This window comes from Heterodontus francisci, chromosome 24, assembly GCF_036365525.1.
Source record: "Heterodontus francisci isolate sHetFra1 chromosome 24, sHetFra1.hap1, whole genome shotgun sequence".
In the NCBI taxonomy this organism is placed as follows: Eukaryota; Metazoa; Chordata; class Chondrichthyes; order Heterodontiformes; family Heterodontidae; genus Heterodontus; species Heterodontus francisci.
In genome coordinates this window covers 24,298,093-24,320,734 of record NC_090394.1, presented here as the reverse complement: position 1 = coordinate 24,320,734, position 22,642 = coordinate 24,298,093, and the positions used below count along the sequence as shown (strand labels likewise).

The 22,642-nt window shown below is 42.9% G+C and overlaps 1 protein-coding gene across 1 annotated transcript in view; it reads left to right on the top strand.

The window, feature by feature from the left end:
* The window catches only part of LOC137383598 (uncharacterized), a 193,722-nt gene that overhangs the window by 16,328 nt on the left and 154,752 nt on the right, over positions 1-22,642 (top strand). Inside the window, exons 16-37 of the mRNA XM_068056755.1 lie at positions 466-593; positions 2,618-2,751; positions 3,775-3,869; positions 4,926-5,085; positions 6,445-6,464; positions 6,747-6,768; positions 6,860-6,887; positions 7,151-7,232; positions 7,445-7,612; positions 9,179-9,390; positions 9,898-9,992; positions 10,161-10,288; positions 10,927-11,082; positions 11,775-11,974; positions 13,039-13,127; positions 13,932-14,065; positions 15,951-16,075; positions 19,090-19,267; positions 19,366-19,578; positions 20,437-20,607; positions 20,793-20,930; positions 21,140-21,189. Of these exons, the coding sequence (XP_067912856.1) occupies positions 466-593; positions 2,618-2,751; positions 3,775-3,869; positions 4,926-5,085; positions 6,445-6,464; positions 6,747-6,768; positions 6,860-6,887; positions 7,151-7,232; positions 7,445-7,612; positions 9,179-9,390; positions 9,898-9,992; positions 10,161-10,288; positions 10,927-11,082; positions 11,775-11,974; positions 13,039-13,127; positions 13,932-14,065; positions 15,951-16,075; positions 19,090-19,267; positions 19,366-19,578; positions 20,437-20,607; positions 20,793-20,930; positions 21,140-21,189 (2,726 nt within the window). The remainder of the gene's footprint in view (positions 1-465; positions 594-2,617; positions 2,752-3,774; positions 3,870-4,925; positions 5,086-6,444; positions 6,465-6,746; positions 6,769-6,859; positions 6,888-7,150; positions 7,233-7,444; positions 7,613-9,178; positions 9,391-9,897; positions 9,993-10,160; positions 10,289-10,926; positions 11,083-11,774; positions 11,975-13,038; positions 13,128-13,931; positions 14,066-15,950; positions 16,076-19,089; positions 19,268-19,365; positions 19,579-20,436; positions 20,608-20,792; positions 20,931-21,139; positions 21,190-22,642) is intronic.

Below are 22,642 nucleotides of genomic sequence, written 5' to 3'. Positions count from 1 at the left end.
ACCACCCTGCGCCACCCCGGCACGATCCCCGATGTCGGACTGTGTTGAAAATTCAGCCCGTTGTTATCTGCAGACTTTGGATGACTAGTTCATGAATGAAATCTCGAGGTTTTTTTCTGACATGTTGGAGAGCGATGGTCTGTCTTTGAAGAGGGGACCTTCTTGGGCCAGTGTTAATCAAAGACTGTGTATAATCAACTCCAGGCAATTGGGTGCAGTTTGTAATTCCTGGGACTGGGCAATGGTGCAGTGGAAATTTGAGAAAAATTATATGTGGGGTGGAATTAAAAAGCTTTTAGATGGATATTTTCTAAATAGAGAATAGTATAATTCCAGGAATTGTATTTGTATGTTGTGTAGTTATACATTTTGGCTATATGAACATCAAACAAGGAGCATCTTAAATTTATGGGTCCTGCTATGTAACAGTGAGTTATGAACTGTTCTGCACATCTCTTTCGACAGGTCAAATCCATTGTTCTGAGATACCTCCAGTTAGGTGGTATTCTAAATGCAGTTTCTTTGAAAGCTATTGGTGGAGTCAACCTGTGTACTCTGGATGAAAAGCAGCTGTTGACAATTTCAAACTTGACGTAAGTTTTACATCTTTACATTGCTAGTTTCCAGTTGAGTGAAATGTGATCCTTTTCAAAGGTTTCAATGTTAGTTGATCAAGCAATGTAATCGTGAAGCAAAGAATGATCGAATCATAGAATTAATGACACACAAGGAGGCCATTTGGCCCATTGTGTCTGTGCTGACTGCAAAAGAGCTATCCAGCTTAATCCAACTTTCCAGCTCTGAGTCCATAACCTTGTAGTTTATAACATTTCAAATGCATATCCAAGTATTTGTTTAAATGCGAGGACAGTTTCTGCTGCTACCACCCTTTCAGGCAGTGAGAACCAGACTTCCACCACCCTCTGGGTGAAAAAATATTCTCCTCAACTCCCCTCTAATCCTTTTACCAATTACTTTAAATCGCTGCACCTTGGTTGTTGACCTTGGAAATGGGTCAGTGCTACCACTCTATCTAGGTCCATCATAACTTTATCCACCTCAATTAAAACCCCCTCAGCCTCCTCTTATCCAGTGAAACCAGCCCCAGCTTAACAAACTATCCTCATAGCTAAACTTCTCCAATACTGGTAAATTTCCTCTCCAGTGGGATCACATCCTTTCTGTGTTGAGGTGACCTGAACTTTATGCGGTGTTGTAACTGTGGCCAAACTAGTATTTTACACAGTTCTAGCATAACCTCCCTGCTTTTATATTCTGTGACTCGGCTAAGAAAGGAAAGTATCCCATATACCTCCATAACCACCTTATCTCCCTGAACTGCTACCTTCAAAGATCTGCAGACATGCCCTCCAAGGTTTCTTTGTTCCTTTACACTTCTATCCACTCTGTCTAATATCCTACCATTAATGAATATTCCCCTGCCTTGTTTGCCCTCTGCAAATGCATTACCTCACACTTCTCCAAATTGAATTTGTGTTGTGCCCACCTGATCAGTCCATTGATATCCTCCTGCAGTTTCTGCATGTCTCCTAATGAGGAAACATCTTGTAGAGCAGCTTCACTCGTCACAGAATGTTCCCGCTGTCTCAGTTGATTCTGCTGAATGGAGCAAATCAAACTTTCCCTTTCGTTTTGTTGCTCCACACTCTCTGCTAGATAATTTAGTTCATACATAAACGGAGTACTTGGGGATCACCAACATGAAATGTTTTCTTCCCAATCCTTGGTGTAATTCATTTTCATTGCCTGAATAAATTCTAATGGAAACCTTTGAATTTCATTTGATTCAAGTGTTGTGATATCCACATGAAGTTGCAACTGTAGCCATGGGTTTGTTTGTCTGCCATTTCAATCCGTGCATGGTTGAAACTTCACATGTTGCAATAATGTTATGTGACAGTACAGCAGATTACACTGAGTTTTATTATTGAGGCAACCTCTTCCATATTATCCCAGTGGAGCTCTCAGTGTATTGTCTCCCATTACTGGAACCTTGTGCACTAATGGCATCATGGGCAACTTATTGTCAAGGGGACTCAGAAGCGATTCAATTAGTCATCCTGTGTCCCACTGATTTATAACAAAAACCAGCCCAAGAGGATGGTTATCAGAGTCAACAACTCTCATTGTCCAGTATTCATGGTTTTGTGTTTGCAAAGTGTCTAGAATGGAATCCTAATCTTCCCCAAAATGAAGCCAAACACCTCTCCTAGATGTAGTCTTATTTTCTTATTATCTTGAGGACATTGACCTTTTCTGGCATGCATTGCCATGGGTCTTTACCCAGTCTAAGCAGCTGTGGACAGTGAATGAAGAGGGCATTCCACTTTGGAAAGCATCACAGCAGAAACGCTCCCTAAAGTCTCTTGGTGATTATATGTACCCTTTCTAACACCAGTTGCTGAATTTATATTGTCAGTTGAAGAAGGAAATATGCTGGAAGGTGTGATTGTCAGTTTGGCACATCTGACACTCTATTTCATACTGCCAAAATTGGGTATATCTCTTTGGGCTGCAAAGTGCAGATATAAGTCCCTGACCTGGTTCAGCTGCAGAAGCAGGAATCAAAATTCACATTGTAACCTTTCTTGTATAGGGATGCAGGAGCACTGGATCTTTCTGTGTGCACGCAGTCGAAGAAAAACTTGCTTTACAGTCAGGCTCTCTCTGTACTGAGCTCTCAGCAAAGTAACCCGATTCCCTACTTCCAGCTGATAAAGGCATATGTTGGTGAGTAAAAGGAGACTTTTGTTTGCTCAGCCAGGTGTCTGACTCATAAGAAATCCCATCATCCTGTTTGAATCCTCAAACTAAACCTTTGAGGTGCTGACAGGTGGAGCTTGTGCCTGTCTGATCTGGAGTTCACACTCTCACACTGTAGGGACACACTCGACTTCCTGAAATACAGAGGCTCAGATTGGCCAAGCTTCAGGACCCTCAAGTGTGTGCAGAAATATTACTGCAGTTTAACCAGCTATGTTGGTAAACTCAGTTCGTTTATGTGTGATATTTTTGATGGCTTCATTATATTTTAATCAGTTGCTGATCCAATAATGTTACAGTTTGATAAAATGAGCAGAAACAACCAGTGGAAACTTCATTGTGTGACATAATAATGAACGCTGTTGGAAAAGCAAATAGCAGAAGAATGATTCTTTGAAGTTGTTAGAGCTGCAACTGAAGGAGCCTCACTCCACCAGTAGAAGTCTCTGAGGACGAAGTTGAACCAGTCCCAAATCGTGCCAGTCTGTGTTATTTTAATATTTCGGGGACGTGACCCATGCCCGTAGAGGGGCTACAGTGGTCCCAGTCCCATTTGTCAGACAGAAAGACTGAGCATCACTGCCACTTCAAGGGGGAAGCTCGATGCACTCTTGAATCAATTATTTAAGTTCTGCAATGTCTTTGGGGACTGTGAAAGGCCCAAGCACCCAAGCCTACACCCATCACGTGTGCGTTCAGTTGGCCTGATGACGGAGTGCTGTGTGGAAATCTTAGAGCAGCCCATGAACTCTCCTAAACATCTGCTTGAACATGGGATGTCCAGCAGATCTTTGCCATTGAAAATTTTTGCAAGTAGTAAGTAGGGCAGTATCCTAAGAAATGATCCAAGGTTGCGCCCCTGTATTTTTAGGCCTCCTCCCATCCGGCATTAATATCCATTTCTGCACCTATCCTACCCTCAACATTTGTCCCACTGTGTATTATTTGCTGTAATGGAGTGGGCAGCTAAGAAATGTCTGTTTTCTTCAGGTGGTGCTCCAGCTGATGATCTGAAGTCACTTGCTGATAACAGGGTCAACATGGACTTTGAAACCTTCAAGGGGTTGGATCCTGATGAAGTAAAGGTGTGTACAGTCTGAATATGGTGTTCTGATTGCATGAGTTTGGCAGCGGTCCCAGTTTCTTTATCTCACATCTTATTCTAAACCCATGGACTGTACCTCTGACCCTGAAATAGTGCTGCTGATAAGTAGCATGTCACAGTAGAATTGTCCATTAGTTGTAGAAACATAGAGAGACTAATTGTGTTTGATATTGCAGGTCTCACATGTGGTCTCTGGTGTGCTTGTCCCATCTTTCAATATGAAGACTAAAAACTGCACTGCCTTGAGTTCAGCCAGAAAACACATTACTTCACTTTTGTTCTCACAGATTACAATATTACTTGAACCACTTACTCACTGGCCTCTGCATTCTTTTGCTAAATTGTCTTGTTACTTCAAATTCTAAATCATGTATGATTCTCCTGGTAAGGGGTCCAAAGTACTGTAAACTGATCCCTAGTTCAAATCCAACTTACCCATTCCCATCTTGCGCCTTGATTTAATAACATAAGAAATAGGAGCAGGTGTAGACCAGATGGCCCTTTGAGCCTGCTCTGCCATTCAATACGATCAAGGCTGATCTTCTGTCTCAACTCCACTTTCCTGCCCGCTCCTCATATGCCTTGATTCTGAGAGACCAAAAATCTGTCTATCTCAGCCTTAAATACTTAACGACAGAGCATCCACAACCCTCTGGGTTAGAGAATTCCAAAGATTCACAACCCATTGAGTGAAGATGTTTCTCCTCATCTCAGTCTTAAATGATTGGCCCCTTATCCTGAGAATGTGCCCACATGATCTAGATTCCGCAGCCAGGGAAAACAACTTCTCAGTGTCCACCTTGTCAAGCCCCTTCAGATTCCTGTATGTTTCAATTAGATCATGTCTCATTCTTCTAAACTCCAGAGAGTAGAGACCCAATTTACTGAGCCTGTCATCATAGGACAACCCTCTCATCCCAGGAACCAATCTAGTGAAACTTTGCTGTACCATGTTGTCAGGTTAATCAAGGGCATGATCCTGATAAGGTGTGAAATCTAAGATGTGTTTATTCATCAAATGTTGTTTCTGTTTCAGAAACTGAGTTCCCAGAATCTGATTGACTTGCTTGGATTTAACCTTCAAGCTCTTCAACGTGGAGCGAATGAAACTGTTGTGATCATTTGGGTGGCCTCACACAATGAGTCTGAAGTGAGGAGACTAGGGTTGAGAGGAGGAATTCCAGACAATTCATCAGGTAATTTTATTTGAAAGCTTCTGTGGCACTTTCAATGTAATTTCTACAACACCAACAGCAACTTTTACTTCTATAGCTCCTTTAACATAATCAAACATCCCAGGAAGCTTCACAGAAGCAAAATTTGACCCTGAGCCACATAAAGCAATATTAGGGCAGATGGCCAAAAAGCTTGGCCAAAGAGGTAGCTTATAAGAAGCTTCCTATAGGAGGATAAAGAGCTAGACAGGCGGAGAGGCTTAGGAGGGGAATTCTATAGTTTAGGGTCCAGGAAGCTGAAGGCACGTCCACCAATAGCGGAGCAATTAAAATTGAGTATGCTCAAGAGACCAGAATTAGAGGAGTGCAGATGTCTGGGAGGGTTGTGGGATTGGAGGAGATTACAGAGATAGGGAGAGGCAAGGCCATGGAGGAACTTGAAAACGAGGATGAGAGTTTTTAAATCACGAGGTTGTTTGACCAGGAGCCAACGTAGGTCAGCAAGCACAGGACTGATGGGTGAAAAGGACTTTGTGCGAATATGGAAACAAGCAGCAGGGTTTTGGATGAGCTCATGTTTACAGAGGGTAGAATATGGGAGACTAGCCAGCAGTGCATTCAAATATCCAAGTCTATTGGTAAGAAAGGCATGGATGAGTGTTGCAGCAGAAGATGAGCTGAGGCAGAAGCTGGGTCTGGTTATGTTACGGAAGTGGATACAGCCGTCATAGTGATGGCGTGGGTGTGTGGTTGGAAGCTGATCTCCAGGTCAAATATGATGCAAAAGTACAAACAGTCAGGTTTAGACTGAGACAGTTGGCAGGGAGAGGGATGGAGTCGGTGAGAAGGAACATAGTTTTTAGCACAGACAGAAGACAATCCCACTATTTAATTGGAGGACTTTTCTGCTTATCCAGTACTGGACATCAGAAAAGCAGTCTGATAATTTAGCAACAGTGGAAGAGTCGAGAGAGGTGGCGGTGAGGTAGAGCTGGGTGTCATCAGCGTACATGTGAAAATGTGTTCACAGTTCACTGTTGGTTTTGTTGCCGTTTTGTACTAATAGCACACATTGATTCTGTTGTAGTGTAGTATGTGGAATAAATGAAATTACAACAGCCAAGGCAGTGATAGATGTTTTAAGGGGCTAGTATTTGCTGTCTGGCTCATTTACAGCACAGTGCATGTCAAACATAAAGTGTGGGCCCATTGTAATATTGGAAATGGATGAGCTGAGCAAAGGGAATGTGAAATTTCAGAAATATTTCCTTTTCCTTCTAAGATCAGTAACTGAGAGTGCAATTTAATATCATGTGGTTAATAATGGTAACCTATTATCAGGAGCACCTTTTAACAATCATCTTTTTGTTTTATTTTCAGAACCCCAACCTGATGATAGGGTAAGAGGGACGCAATAATTCGTATATTCAGAGGGGTCAATTTTTATTCCAATTTCTAGCCCAAGTGTTTTTCAAGCCACTATTTTGGTTGAAGCTTTGTGCTTTTTAGTTTACACCGTTGTTGCTTTTCGGCCTGTTAGGATTATGGAAAGGCCGTTACTTTATTATGTTTTTCAAAACAGGCAATAATCTTACAGATATGCATAGTTTATCATGTTACTTTTATCTCCTCAATTTAAGATGGCTCAGTACTGACAAATTATCTTGCTTTCTCTTCCTTAGCCTGGTAATAAGACAGTTAATGGTGAGTGCTTTTTCTACACTTTTTCTGATTTTATCAGTTAATTTGAGTGACATAATTCCTACATATTATTTTTTTTCTACTTTTCAAACAGAAACAACACTGTGTGCAGCTGTGAACAGGTAAGAATTTGTGGAGAATACCTTTTCTCAGGCGAGGCTGTGTCTTAGTGACCCTGTGAACTTGCTGCCGCGTGACATCACCTGACACTGAGAATATCCACAGCATCTGGCCTGAATAACTTAGAACTGGTTTGAAAACTTAAATCACAAGTTTGATTGGTTTCAAATCATGTGACATGCTGAGCATCCAATAGAAATTGTTCTGTTCTTTGTTCCTCAGTATATTTCCTTTCCTAAGTGGCAGTTTATTTGTCTCCACACAGTTCGGCTTTTAACAATTTCCTGATTAAAGTTAACCTGACCCAACTCTGCAATTTCAACGTTACAGACTACGCATGTGCTAAGGTAAGCTGTGTTTCCACTCAAATAAAACAAAGGAGTTGTAGAGCTGCTCAGTCTAAGACTGCATTTTAATCTTTGTTGTGACCACATTCAGCACTTACACTACTGAATGAATGAATTAACTGTGGAGTATTCCTCACTTGTTAATATTTTACATCATTGCACTGAGATGCCTTAATCCAACATCTTTTTTTTCCAAATGGATTCCTTTGCAGAGTGATCTGTTGCTTTCACGGTTAAGCAGTGATGCCTTGACGGGTATATTTCAGTGTTTCATTGGCCCAGATGCTCTGAAGAGGTCAGATCAAACGGCGCTGACTGTTTTTGTTCAGAAACTTGACAGAACCACTCTGAATGAGGCATTGGATAAGTTCAACAACAAGGTAATCAATTATTAACCAGAAATATTTGGTTGAGATACCTAAAGATATGCAGCCTTGGTTGGCTATCACTGGACAGGCTAATGGGCTGAATTTCCCTTCTTAAGCCAGTGCATGTTCAGGGCTGCCAGAACCCTGAAGGAAGACCATTGTAGCTGCACAAAATTATGGTAACATTCCCTCAACATTGACCACAGCCTCCTTTGAAGCCTAAGAAATCTCTTTTCAGATATAATAGGCTCATTATATATGGACCCTCTGTCAGATTTTACATGACTGACATGTTAGCTACCATTTCCTACATGATGGTCTGTGCTGTAGACAACTATGATGGTCTGTTTTGTAGACAACCATTGGTGGCACATTTATTGAATGCCAGAGATGGAGCTGTTCATTTCTTTGATAGATTTCTGTGTCTTGTACATAAATGTAATTGCATTCATTGCTATGATGTGGTTGCTGTGAAACTTGGCTGACCTCGGTATCAATAAAGGTGGATAATAGGTTAACATACGGATGGTTAGTCAAGGTCATAATTGTTCTATGTAGTCACTGGAAAAGCCTAAAAGTTGTGTCTAGCTTAGAAATTGTAGATAACAACATCTATTCAATCTCTTATGTTGGTTGGATTTTATATCAAGCAAGGTGCGATGAATATGAAGGCACTGAAACAGGCCCTTCGGCCCACCGAGTCTGTGCCGACCATCAACCACCCATTTATACTAATCCTACATTAATCCCATATTCCTACCACATTCCCACCTTCTCTCAATTCCCCTACCATCTACCTATACTAGGGGCAATTTACAATGGCCAATTTGCCTATCAACCTGCAAGTCTTTGGCTGTGGGAGGAAACCGGAGCTCCCGGCGAAAACCCACGCAGTCGCAGGGAGAACTTGCAAATTCCGCACAGGCAGTACCCAGAATTGAACCCGGGTCGCTGCAGCTGTGAGGCTGTTACCTCAGGATACAATAAGAGATTGCAAGAGGTGCGGCCATTGTTTGAAAGGTTCTAAGGTCAGGACTCATGTTTTCCTCACATAACTCAAAATACAATAAGTTGCAGCAAAAAGTAGAGTGACGTATGAAAAGTTCTAATTGACGCAAAGTGATTAATTTTAACTTAACCCGCTTGGTGTGCTCAGATCAACCACACGTCCTACACTCTACCCATTGACTTCAGTTGAGAGTGAAATGAGGCAGCGTGTAAAATGACTGACCGATCTGATTCCGTTGGTTTCTTGCCTGGCGGAATAAGTTAAACTTACCCCTCAAAAGTGAGCTTTTGTTCCCCAAGAATTAGATCTTTTAGAGCTGATCGCAGAGATGCCATATTGTTGACATTCTGCCATAAACTCTACAATCGCTAATTTTACTGTTATCAGATTGTTTAGTCAAGGATCAGATGAAGATACATTTTGTTCCTTCTGCTTGTACGATTCTGCTGTATGATATTTTGGGTTAGAAATATTCCAGTTTTCTTTGAGGTCCCCTTGGAATGGAAGTATCCATTTTGAAGGGATCTCTTTACTCACTGAGTTTAAACACATGTGATGGTTTGTTTCAGACCCTGAACACATCATCAATTCCTCTGATGACAAAGATCACGTTCATGAAGTCCCTGTGGGAGATTGTGAAGACCATCCAAAACTTAACCAATGCCGATATCCTGAGAAAATGGTTCCAGGAGCGATTCAGGCCTTTCATTGGTGGCATTTCCCAGTCGGCGCTGAGCAACCTTCTGATGAGAAACATAACTTGTGATGGTTACCAAGCAGTGTGAGTGCAGGACTGTCTTTTACAATGAATTCATTGTTACATATTCAATTGGGAGAGCAATCGCAAGCAAACATTTTTAATGATTAATAGTCAGGGAGCATGTTGAACATTAAGTGCCTTCAAAGACTGGAGGAATTTCATGAACTAAACACAATTCAGAATACAATACGATATTGCAAGAAGTGTAGTCACGATATGAGAAGCTTTGCTTGAGACAACATTTTTGCTGTATGAGCCCTGAGAATTAAATACTTTTAGAGCTGGTCACATCAAAATGCTTCAGCTCCAACTGTAGGTTTCTTCAGCAGCCTGAGGCACTAGAGCGTGGCCCATGTCTGTGGACTTGTACTATAGTAGGGGACAGACCTTCTGAAGAAGAGGGGAAAGCATCACCTAAAAACAGGAGATTTTTAACAGCTCATTCTGGAAGTGATTGTTCTCCGCTAATTGAAAATTACTATAGATCTGACTTCTCAAAAATAGTAATATAAATGTTTATTCATTTAGCCTAAAAGGACTGAGTAATGGATTCATGGATATGCCGCGTGGAACAAGAGAGAGTGTGCTGAGAGTGTGGATCTTTGGTTACCTCAACATCACAGGTAAGCTGGAAATGCAGTTGTGACTGAAGGAGAACATTAAATGAAGGAGAACATTAAACTCTGTCTGTGTTTCCCTGCAGCATAATCTGGGTTTCATATGTTTACAATTGATAAGAATTTGACATCTCTGCTTGCAAATTGACCTAATATTTTCTCTTTTGCTCTCAGCATTCCCACTTCGTTGTTATGCAAACAACAGTTTTGTTCTATATGTGAAGAGCTATTTCCAAAGGTTTTCTGAGTTGCTCACTCTGAAGGATGCATTTTCCCTACTTCCTTCCAATCGTGTTATTGAGGTAAAAGCAAAATTATTTCTCCTGTGAATTGGGGTGGGTGCTGGTATCTGTGTTTCCAGGTCAATATTACTTATAAAAGACAGATGCTGCCGGACATACTGAGTATTTCCAGCACTTTTTGTTTTTATTTTAATATTACTTACCTTTTGGGCAACTGCCCAGTGAAGTGAGTTAGAACTCACCCACTTGAGCAGTAAATAGGTCCAGACTATTTACCGAGTAGGGCTAATATTTTCCCATCCTTTAAGCTTCCGTGCAATGTGCTAGTTGCTGACTGAGAGGCCAGGGAAGTTACCTTTGTCCAAGTAATGTGTGAGATTGTTTCTAGAAAGAGCACAATAGTGCTTCACATTGACCAGTTCTATTATTTTCCCAATGGACCACCGCAGAAGCCCAGTATTTCCAATTAGCAGCACCTCTGGAGATTGAGTCAGCATTGTGAAGGGCTGAGGACCATGCTTATGAGTGTACATCCAAGTCATGCTAGTCTGTAACATGAATCAGGATTATCAGTGACTGTGATTGTCACTAATAATTTGCAAGTTTAATCTGGTGGTATCCGTGCATTGAGATGCTTTGGAAAGCCTGCTTCTGGTTAGTTGCATGAAGCTAAGAAATTTCCTGTTCTGTTTTTACAGGTGTTGAATGCCACTGATCCCAGTGATTTGGCAGATGAACTGAGCAGGCCTGGATTCATTAATGACAACAATATTCTGACCAGAGTGTTACTCCATATCCAACCCATCCAGAATCTGGCTGCATTCGTGGATGAATTCAACCAAAAGAGCCGAGAAGTGAGCCTTAAATGTTCTTTTACTTTTCAGAGTGCAGGATGTAGGGTAGATAAACTGTAACAGTTCACACAAAATGCTGCCCGTCATGTCAGAGCAGCGTGTGCATGGGCTTTGGTCCTTGAACATTTATTGAAAATCTAAATGTCTCTTTAATGGGAGGACAAAGGTGTGGATGCTTTGCCTATATATTAACATGTGCACATGGTCAGGGCTCAGTGGGATATGCAAGGATTGTGGAGTGTTTTTTTACTTTCCTGTCCATTTCTGATCCAGAAGTTCCTCCATGATCTGAAATCTGAGGCAAATCTTAATGTTTTCCATGACTTCCCATTGGTCTGTACAAGTGTGCAATGACTGGATGAGCTATCTCATTCACAGCACTGACAGTGAGATCAGACTCAGTCAATAGAACTCACCAACAGTGCAAGGCAGGTGGGTGGTCGGGGTGGCTGGATTTGCAGTGCTTATCACTTAGACTTGTGGATCAGAATCAGAAAGTAGGAACTTTATTTCCTCCAAAGCCTAACTCTGATTATAACAAATGTTGAGTCCTGGTTTCCAGATTAGGAAAGCTAATCTTCACAAATAGATCGCACGGTAGAATCAAATTGAGATTTGAGGTAATGTTTGTTATTTTGCTACGTTTGCAGTATTAAGTTTTAAAACAAGCCTTTTTCCTTTTCCTTTTGCAGAGTAATCTGTCAGCTGCTAATCGAGCTGCAATTATAGAGGGTCTTTGGCCTCAGTTTGCCAAGAGCCTGTCTGTACTCAAAGACACAGAGGTGGTTAAATGGCTTAATGTCAGACTAACTCCATATCTTCCATTCATCACCACCCGCCTTTTGTCTTCAAATAGCACCCTGAGAGTCGAGTGCCTTTCTTACAGGAAAATGTAAGTCCAGTCAAATCTGAATGTATCTTCACATGAGCAAATTCCCTCATTTTCCCATGTAAATTGTTCTTCAGGATTAATTTGCTCATTACTTCAGCAGAGTGCGTCAGCTGAATAATTGTAAGTGAGAAAGGATATCTTTGGTATGACAAAGAATATCTAATGCCCATGTTGCTGGTGGATATCATGTATAATCAGGAGAGGAAGAGGAAAGGACAATATGATGGTCTTCACACATGTACACATGTGCACACAAACACACATCTCTTGGGACTGCTTTCTTGTTCTAATTCTTTCTGTTACTTTAAACACCAGAGTACATAGACATCATTTGTAACAACTCTAGAATCAGGTCTTTAATGAGCTCACTTTGCAGAGTCCAACATGAACACTCAGGTAAACCATATGATATGATTCCAGTATGATTATACAATTCTTTATTCTTGAGTTCAAGATTCACTATAAGAACTCAGGTACATCATGCTTCCTGATTCCAGCATGACTCTAAAATTTACTCAAAACCCTTACAGCAATTCTACTTTTGATCTCTGCATTTCAAGCATACTATTACTAAATCATAATACATGAAAAGACACACAAAGTAACATCTGAGATATATCAACATGCAGCCAGGAAGATACACTTCATCCATCTCAGTCTCTTCCTATCATGCTGTTACCATGGTTATATGATCCATTTAAGCTCTTCAATCATTTTATTACTATAAACAGTGACCAGACCCTCAGGACATGGATGAATGACCTTCACATATTTCCTTCAGCTTCTCATCGTTGCCTTGGACCTGTATCACAAAGCATCCCTGTTCAGCAGAAAGCTGTTCTAACTCACTGTGCTGATCCCACAAACAGCGAGGCACATTCCCACAATATACACACACACCCACAAACACAGACACACACACATAGGTTGTGGGTAGCTGCTCTTTCTTTTGTGTTATCATTATAAGATCACCATTTCCATGGTGTTCTTTACAATTGAACATTTTCGTAATTTAACTGCATCTGAAACTGAAATTCTAAAATGTTATTAAATTTCACCTTTAGTGTGAAAACACTGAGTGCTCGTTACAGTGATTATACCTCAGACAAACAGAAGGAAGTCTACAATGGCATAAAAGCGTATCTACAACAAGGTAAAGTTACACTCTTTTATTTTGAAAGTCCTGGAAGGAGGTTATTATTACTTGTCCTAAATGAGGAAAGTGAAAAATCAGCCAGGCTTTACACTGCTCATCAACATCCAGAGACCTTTACTGGAAATTGCACCTGATGGGTGAGCAGTGAAGACAGGTTGTGACTCCCTCTGCGGTCAAGAAGCCTGTAGACACTCCGGGCTGAATATTACCAGCCCTCCGACGTCAGGGGCTGTGGCGGTGGGGGGGTCCTGGAAAATATTTCCGGGAGAGGCCCGCCACGACCTCTGACGCCGGGAAGGCGCCACTGTATTTTACCGGTGGCGGCGAGGCCTCGGGGCAGCCCCCCGGCCAATTGGCGGCGGAGCCTTAATCTCAATATGCTAATGACATTAAAATAAATGAATAATTACCTATGTGGTAGCAGTAGCCGTCCCATGCCGATATTCCGGTCGGCTGCCGGAAGTCCCGCGAGATCCAAGGCTTGACACTGGTGGGGAGGGGGGAGGAGTGAAATTTTCAGAGCGGGGGGAGGTGGGAACAGCAGCATCCTACACGATTGGTGAGGGGATACTGGGAAGGTGTTGAAGGGTAAAGTGGTGACAGTTTGGGGGGGAATCTAATTTTAAATTTCTTTGGCTGGAAAGGGCTATTCAGATATAGCGTTCTCATTGTGGGGACGGGGTGGGAGAGGGGATTGAAAACAATAAAGTTTCAAATTATAAGGAATTTGTAACAAGTTTTTTTTGAAAATACGGCACACCATTTTATTCAATGTTAATGTGAAATTGTTTTATGTCACAGGTCCTAAACCAAAATGCTATAATGTGAATGATCCAGCCCTGAACTCCACTGCTTGGTTTGCTCAATATCTGGGACTGTATATGAACCAAATGTCACTGACTGATCTTCAGTCTTTCTCTGATAATGAAACACAAGTACGTATTTTCCTTTCACTCTAAGATTGGGTTAGTAAATGATTGGGTACTTGGGAGAATTGACATGTTCTCAAAGATTTGTTTACACAAAGGACCAATTGCATGACAGATCTGCTGTGAATTTCCCACTAATTTAATAATTTTCTTCCTAGGAGGTGTAATTCCTATATGGGAAGTAGGATAAAATAGAAGATAGTGGTTGGAATTTTACACCATGGGAGGGAGCCGGATGGGTGGCATAAAATTGGGCGGGTGGCTCGGGAGGCCTTCCTAACCTGCTCCTGCCTCCGCCCCACTTTACGTGGGCCTGGGGGGGACGGGAAACATGCCACCCGCCCCAGGCCAATCAAGGCCCTTAAGTGGCCACTCCACGTGGATTTTACCCATGGCAAGAGGGCGCATGGGCGACGTGAAAGGCTGCCCAGTGAAAGCTGGCGGCCTCTCAGCGGCCGGGGTTGGGCCCTGACATTCGGGCACAAAGTGCCTGATTTGAGGGCCACACCAGCTTCCCCAACCACCCCAGGACCAGAGACGCCCTCCCACCCTTCCCTCCACACTACTTACCTGTAGTTCTGGCTCCATGTCCTTGACTGGGCTACAGTCCCAGCAGTGGCCACCACTCCCGGTGACGCTGCTGGGCTGAAGAGCCGCCGGCAGCTCAACGCGGCAGGACTTCCTCCCTCAAGCAGGTGGAAGTCCCGCCTCGGAACAGTTAAAGCCCGGGGACCCGTAAAATGCGGAACGACTCCCCGGGCTGGGCGGAAGCGGATTCGCCACCGACTTTATGCCGGATGTAAAATCCAGCCCAGTGAATCAGCAGCCCGTTTGAAGTCAGTGAATGAAAAAATTGCGCGGAGTGAAAAATGAATTACCGATTCATGATCGCCCATTTGTACAAGCACCCAAGGTGGCTTTAGGGGTAGGACTTTCAGCCCAAAATGAGGGGAGTATGGAGGCGGGCGAGTGTGAATATTCAAGCCACTGGCCGGCATGCAGGCACGATCCCGTCCCGTGCCATTTTCCTGGAGGTGGGATCGGTGGCCAAAGTGCTACCCACACAAAAGAGGCGGGTAGCTAATTGAGGATACTTCATGGCCTATTAAGGTCTCTTGTCAGAGGCTGACTGGAATTTTCCACTGGGTCTCTGGGTCTCTGGAGGCATCAGGAACTGGGCCAGCTGCCTGGAGGCACCCTCCCGGTGGCAGACTGGGGAGTCAGCGCTCCAGGCAGACTTTGAGGCCCTCTCCCTCTGCCCGACCTCAGCTTCTACTGCTGGCTGCCCTGTCCACAATGGTGGCCCAGCTGCTGCAGACATTTTTCTCATTTGAAAGTTCAAAAGGTTGGAGAGGGGGCGCCTTAAAATAGAGGCGCCGGCTCACTCGCTTTCTCGCTCTCGGTCTCTCTCTCTCTCTCTCTCTCTCTCTCTCTCTCTCTCTCTCTCTCTCTCTTTCTCGCTCTCTCTCTCTCACACACCTGAACTGCAGGCTTCATCTCCTTCTGAGCTGGAGGACCTCCCATTTTCCCTCCAGCTTCCAGAGCCCACCTGCCACCCTGAATTGGATGGCGAGCCCGCAACCCGGCCCCTAATTGTTCAATTTGGGAAAATTACTGCAGGTGATTGTTGCCACAAAGTGCGGGGTTGTGACCTCCATTTGACCTGCTGTCGGGGTCCCGACCCATAAAGCAAAATCCTGCCCAAGATTCCTGTCGGCTTTTACGTCGGGAATTTGCCACGAACGCCAATGTGGAGAGTTTTTGGAATCCATGTTCACTCTAATTGTGGATTGCTGCAGCAACATAAACCTGAACATTTCATGTTTAAAAAATAGAGGGAATATTTCATCATTGGGGCCAATATTTCTAATTTCTTCTAATCTTTGCGCAGCTTCAAGAATTTGTTGTGAACCCTGAAAACCTGGCACTTTTAGAAAATCTGACGTTATCAACTGAAATTTCAAAGTTCTACCTCAAGCTGCTGCTTAAAAGCAATCCTAATATGAATGTTTCAAGGTATGTCGTTCACCAGTCATATTTTCTCAAGATGCGTGGTGAAGTGGAGGGTTCAGTTCATGATCTTTATGGTTCTGAAACAAGTACGTAGAATGTGCATGCTAAGATTTTTGAGCAGGGATGTGGGGGAAAGTAGCAGAATGGGAAATGATCCATCAGAGGCTGAAGTGGGGTGGGTGCACAGGATGCCTGAAGGAGGTAAGACAGATCTGTCGTGCATGAGAAACGGGCAGGCAGAGCAGGTTCTCTAATTTTGGACAAAGTTAATTTTTAAAATTCTTTTGGGGGATGTGGGCATCGCTGGCTATGCCAGCATTTATTGCCCATCCCTAATTGCCCTTGAGAAGGTGGGTGGTGAGCTGCCTTCTTGAACCGCTGCAGTCCTTGGGGTGTAGGTACACGCACAGTGTTGTTAGGAAGGGAGTTCCAGGATTTTGACACAGCGACAGTGAAGGAACGGCGATATAGTTCCAAGTCAGGATGGTATGTGGCTTGAAGGGGAACTTGCAGGTGGTGGTAGAGGTCGCGGATTTGGAAGGTGCTGTTGAAGGTGCCTTGGTGAGTTGCTGCAGTACATCTTGTAGATGGTACACACTGCTGCCACTGTGCTTGGTGATGGAGGGAGTGAATGTTGAAGGTGGTGGAGGGGGTGCCAATCAAGCGGGCTGCTTTGACCTGGATGGTCTTGAAAGTTGATGGAGCTGCACTCATCCAGGCAAGTGGAGAGTATTCCATCACACTCCTGACCTGTGCCTTGTAGATGGTGTACAGGCACTGGGGAGTCAGGAGGTTACTCCTCGCAGAATTCGCAGCCTCTGACCTGCTCTTGTAGCCACAGCATTTATGTGGCTGGACCAGTTCAGTTTCTCGTCAATGGTGACCCCCAGGATGTTGGTAGTGGGGAATTCAGCGATGGTAATGCCATTGAACGTCAAGGGGAGATGGTTAGATTCTCTTTTGTTTGAGATGGTCATTGCCTGGCACTTGTGTGGCACGAATGTTACTTGCCTCTCACCATCCCAAGCCTGGATGTTGTCCAGGTCTTGCTCATACGGACACGGGCTGCTTCAGTATCTGAAGAGTCATGAATGGTGCTGAACATTGTGCAATCATCAGCGAACATCCCCACTTCTGACCTTATGATGGAGGTAAGGTCATTGATGAAGCAGCTGAAGATGGTTGGGACTAGGACACTCCCCTGAGGGACTCCTGCAGTGATGTCCTGGGACTGAGATGATTGACCTCCAACAACCACAACCATCTTTCTTTGTGCTAGGTATGACTCCAACCAGTGGAGAGTTTTCCCCCTGATTCCCTTTGGCTCCAGTTTTGCTAGGGCTTCTTCATTGCAGACTCGGTCAAATGCTGCCTCGATGTCAAGGGCAATCACTCTCACCACACCTCTGGAGTTCATTTCTTTTGTCCATGTTTGGGCCACAGTTGTAATGAGGTCAGGAGCTGAGTGACCCTGGCGGAACCTATACTGAGCGTCAGTGAGCAGGTTATTGCTGAGCAAGTGCCACGTGAAAGCACCGTCGACAACCCCTTCCATCACTTTGCTGATGATTGAGAGTAAACCGATGGGGCGGTAATTGGCCGGGTTGGATTTGTCCTGTTTTTTGTGCGCAGGACTTAACTGGGCAATTTTCCACCTTGCCCGGTAAATGCCAGTGTCGTAGCTGTACTGGAATTGCTTGGCTAGGGGTGTGCCTAGTTCTGAAACACAATTGCCGGAATGTTGTCAGGGCCCATAGCCTTGAAAGTATCCAGTGACTTCAGGCGTTTCTTGATATCAGGCGGAGTGAATCGGATTGGCTGAAGACTGGCATCTGTAATGCTGGGGACTTCAGCAGGAGGCCGAGATATATCATTTACTCGGCATTTGATGGATGCAAATGCTTCAGCCTTGTCTTTTGCACTGATGTGCTGGGCTTCCCCATCGCTACTGTCAGTTGTTGAATTGTCCACCACCATTCATGACTGGTTGTGGCAGGACTGCAGAGCTCAGATCTGATCCGTTGGTTGTGGGATCACTTAGCTCCGTCTATTGCATGCCGCTTGCACTGTTTGGCATGCAAGTAGTCCTGTGTTGTAGTTCCCCAGGCTGACACCTCATTTTTAGGTGCTACTCCTGGCATGCCCTCCTGCACTCTTCATTGAACCATAATAATAATTGTTTAATGTTTAGTTTAGAGATACAGCACTGAAACAGGCCCTTCGGCCCACCGAGTCTGTGCCGACCATCAACCAGCCATTTATACTAATCCTACACTAATCCCATATTCCTACCACATCCCCACCTGTCCCTATATTTCCTTACCACCTACCTACACTAGGGGCAATTTATAATGGCCAATTTACCTACCAACCTGCAAGTCTTTTTTGGCTTGTGGGAGGAAACCGGAGCACCCGGAGGAAACCCACGCAGACACAGGGAGAACTTGCAAACTCCACACAGGCAGTACCCAGAATTGAACCCGGATCGCTGGAGCTGTGAGGCTGCGGTGCTAACCACTGCGCCACTGTTAGTGAATAATAATTGATTGAAGCACATTGAAAAAGAAGAGTTGAAAACTTAACATTTTAATGGCTGTAACATAACTCACAATTAGTGAATGAAGAATCCCTGCAGAGCTTCAAGGCTTGAGCTTTCCTTTGTTGACAGTTTGAAGATGTAAGCATTCTAATTACTCACAGCTGTAAGACAGAGTGAGAGACATAGAGAACAAGGGATTTCTTGACCATAATTTCAGGTCTTTTTATGAAAGTAAGTTATTTCTACCTCGAAACAAAAAGAAGTATTTTTCGGGAAAACAGAGGGTAAGGTGGGCAATGGAGAACATATGCAGTTTGAGATCAAAATTAGTTATGAACCCCGGTCAAATATTCTGCAACACACTGAGAAATTTTCCAAGGATCTTATTTGTAACAAATTTTACTGTAGTTATCAGGTGTAGAACACTGTCATTCTGAAAAATATACTAATACAATTTGTGACTGACATTCTCTTGCAGTCTGCCAAACTCTCTGGTTTGCTTCATTACTGATACTAATCTACTTCAGTCCTTGACTGCACAGCAAATCTTGTCTGTGACCAGAAAGATAAACCAAGTCTGTGGGCTGAATGTGCTACCTAACACAACTGGCAATGGAACATCACCTGCTGAAGGTCCAACAGATGAACAACTGAAGGTATGTGGGAAAGATTCACTGCAAAGCATTGTGACTTCACTTGAAATGCATGCTCAGCAAGATGTGCAATATTAATGGTATTTTTGTTTCTTTTTCAGCTGTCGATAGCTATAGTGAGCAAAATTGAGATCTTTTCAGTCAGCACTTTGAATACTTTGGGACAAACTGCTGTCGGACTGTCAGTGTCACAGGTTGGAAATATTGATGGGGACACTGTGCAGAAAGCTCTGCCAAGCCTGAGTAAGGTCAGAGGCTGGAATGTCGGCCAGGCCAATGCGATTGTTGTCAAGCTACTCAGAAATGGCCTCCAGGTAAGGGCTAGATAAATCCAAAATAAATGCATTATATTGACAGAGGGCTGACTAGAACAGATGAACATTTTGTCACCTTTAAAGATAATGGCATTTGATGTGTGTTAGCTTACTGGTTTAGTGGCTGTATGTGAGAGAACTGCTTTCCCAGCTTCCATTGTGGTACAGCTGTCGGGCCATTATAAATGATTCACTGGCAGGTAAAGAATACTGCCTTAGTAAAATAAACTGGGGTCCCTGGAGTGAGTAAAATCTGGTGTAAAATCCCTGAGAGATTGAGGTATAGAAGCAGATTCAGCCTGATGCAGTGAATTTTATATGTTTGTGGATGGGTGAGAGTATCAAAGAACACAGAGAGCCATATTCCCCTGGTTTTCATCAAATCCAGGTTCACCTAATTGTTTGGCCAGAATTTTATTTGTGTGCTTCAGATGAGGTCTGAGAAGTATGGTATAGAGATGAAAACTTTCAGCTCATTGGCACCTTATAAAGCCTTTTTTCTAAAGTTTGCCTCTGCGTAAATGGCTGACACCAGATTAATTCTCAGTCCAAAACTCACCTTTTTGAGAGGTCCGATTTAGTTGTAATGTTTTTCAGCACTGTGCAGTTGTTCTTATGGATCCAGGTTCATGTGTAGACAGAGAGCAATTGAACCTGAGGACAAGTGTGGAGAAGTGAAGCCAACTGAAGTGACAGCAGAATATTTTGCATTATTTTTCATTATCATTTCTTTGCTCAAATGTATGGGGAGCCAGACAAGTTTGTAATCACAGTTGTTATGCCACAAAAAGTGGAAAACCGATTTAATCCTGTAAGGCCGTCTGACAGCTTTTGATTTGTCTTTTGCTTTCTAACTAGGTCAATAATGCACAGAATCTGCTGGGTTTGGGAAGCTTGGTGTCTGGTATTCCAAGCGGTGTGTTCCAAAGCATTGATCCGAGGGTGTTTATCCGTTTAATCTCAAACTCAACATTTGTTGAGAATATTGGAGCAGCATCACAACCTCTACAATTGATCTATGTTCTCCAGGTGGGTGACATGAAATATATAATCAGTGGTATCATAATTGATTTAAAATCTGATTTGTTTCCTACTGCTGCCTATATATTTTCAATGTTAATATTCTGACCTGAAGACTGTTTATATCTCAAGGTTCTGCCCACAGGGTGTTGTATGTTCTGGTTTATATTCTATTCTGTTTCATTCTATCTCAGGTGTTACGGAATGTCAATGACCCTCTAGCAACAGTAAAGAACATTCCACCTGTTCTAGCCAAAGAGATCCCACCTATAATGTTAAATTCAAACCTGAGCCTCAATGACGTCAACAACAAACAGTGGGTTCCCAGTCAGGTAAATGGTTCAGTTGTTTGACATTTAAATGTAATGCCTGGAAAAAAATCAGCTGCAGTTGAAAAAGTACATGAATTCAAAGATAAGTTTAAAAATCAGACCTGGTCTGGTGGTATTGAGCATGTTTTCCTAGTCAGGTTGTATTATTGTGAAAGGAGTCTGTAACTCCACTGTGTATATTAATGATTTAAATGCTATTGTTCCCCCAGGCAGCTGTGTTCTTTGAAAATGTGGTCAGAAACAGCAACAATTTTAAGAAGTAAGCAATCTTCTTTTACCATCTATCTGGTTCTCTGCCAATTATCTTTTGTCTGTCTCTCTATATCATCATCTATGTACTTTAGTTTTGCTTGAGCCTTGATATATAATCTGGAGAGCAGAAATATTTTTAGTTATAGTTCGTTTAAGTCAGTTATGAAACTGTTGTGAATGGAATGCTCTCATTAACTTTCACGGAGTATTGTTTACCAGTTCAATATTTTGTCCAATACAATGACAATGATCATTTCTGGGTCCCACTATTGGGCGCTCCAATTGGTCAATATGTCCGCAGAATCCTTAGAATCCAAATGTTCCTGTTCACACCAGGTCCAATTGTAGGACTTAATGTCCACTTATTCTGGTTCAAACCCAAGAATTATGAGAATAAAGGAACACACTCAAAAATTCTGAGTTCGATTTTAAGATTTATTAGGTTGCCTAGACATCTAAAGCATAATCACACAATGCAAAGCTCTATTCTACTGTGGACTATTGAATGTGAAGCTCAGTTCAACTACACACACACACGCACGCATATGCAGTTTTCTGTTTCACACATGTTTAGCAATACACTGCTCAAATATGTCCTTACAATCACTCAGACGTGACCAGCTGCTGTTGATTGTAGATTCTCTTTTCAACGCTCAGTCAGGATCCATACTTTTGACTGAAGCCATGTCCTTCTTCACAAACTGGTTCCTCTTGGACCCACCCTTCCCTTGAGGGGTAATCAACTGCAGTAACCAGGTTACTTTTGCCATCTCTTTTATGCCCTTTTTTCTAAGGAGGGACAAGATATCATACTGACAGTGTCTTGTAGTCCAATTGATATTTGTCTTATGTCAAAATTCCAAGCAGATGCTGAGCTGTTTGTTTGAGAAAGCCCACCTTGGCAGTGTCCATCTCTTTAAACTTACTTCAGTAAATTTCCATCAGTTGGGGGTGCTTGGTGGGTGTTCCTTACCCACCCATGTTCGGCTGTGTTGGCATTCTTCTAAATGAGTTTATGTCTTATCTGAAGTGGTCAAATGTTATTAATTCTCCAGGTCTGTTACCTCATTTCAAATCTCAAATAGAGATGTTTCATCTCTGAACACCATGGTCTTGCTCAAATTGCTGGCACTTCCTTGTAAAACAAGGTTCTGAACAGAATACTACAGTTCTGCAAGTTTCAGCAGAAACCAGTGGTTCCCATTGAACTGTCCTCAAACTGTCCAGGTGTAATGGTAATTTGGTTAAGCCTCAGCATGTAGTTAACTCTTTTTGTAAAGCCATTGCAGTCTTACACATCTTGTATCAAGTAGTAACTGAAATGATTAAATAGAGTTGGATGATTTGGCCCATGTGTGAGCACATTTCTGATTGAAACCTTCCCTAATGTAGGACAATGCTAGTGTGAAGGCCCTTGTTTCACAAATGAGCCTCTCGTGACTATTAAATTAGGCTCAGTA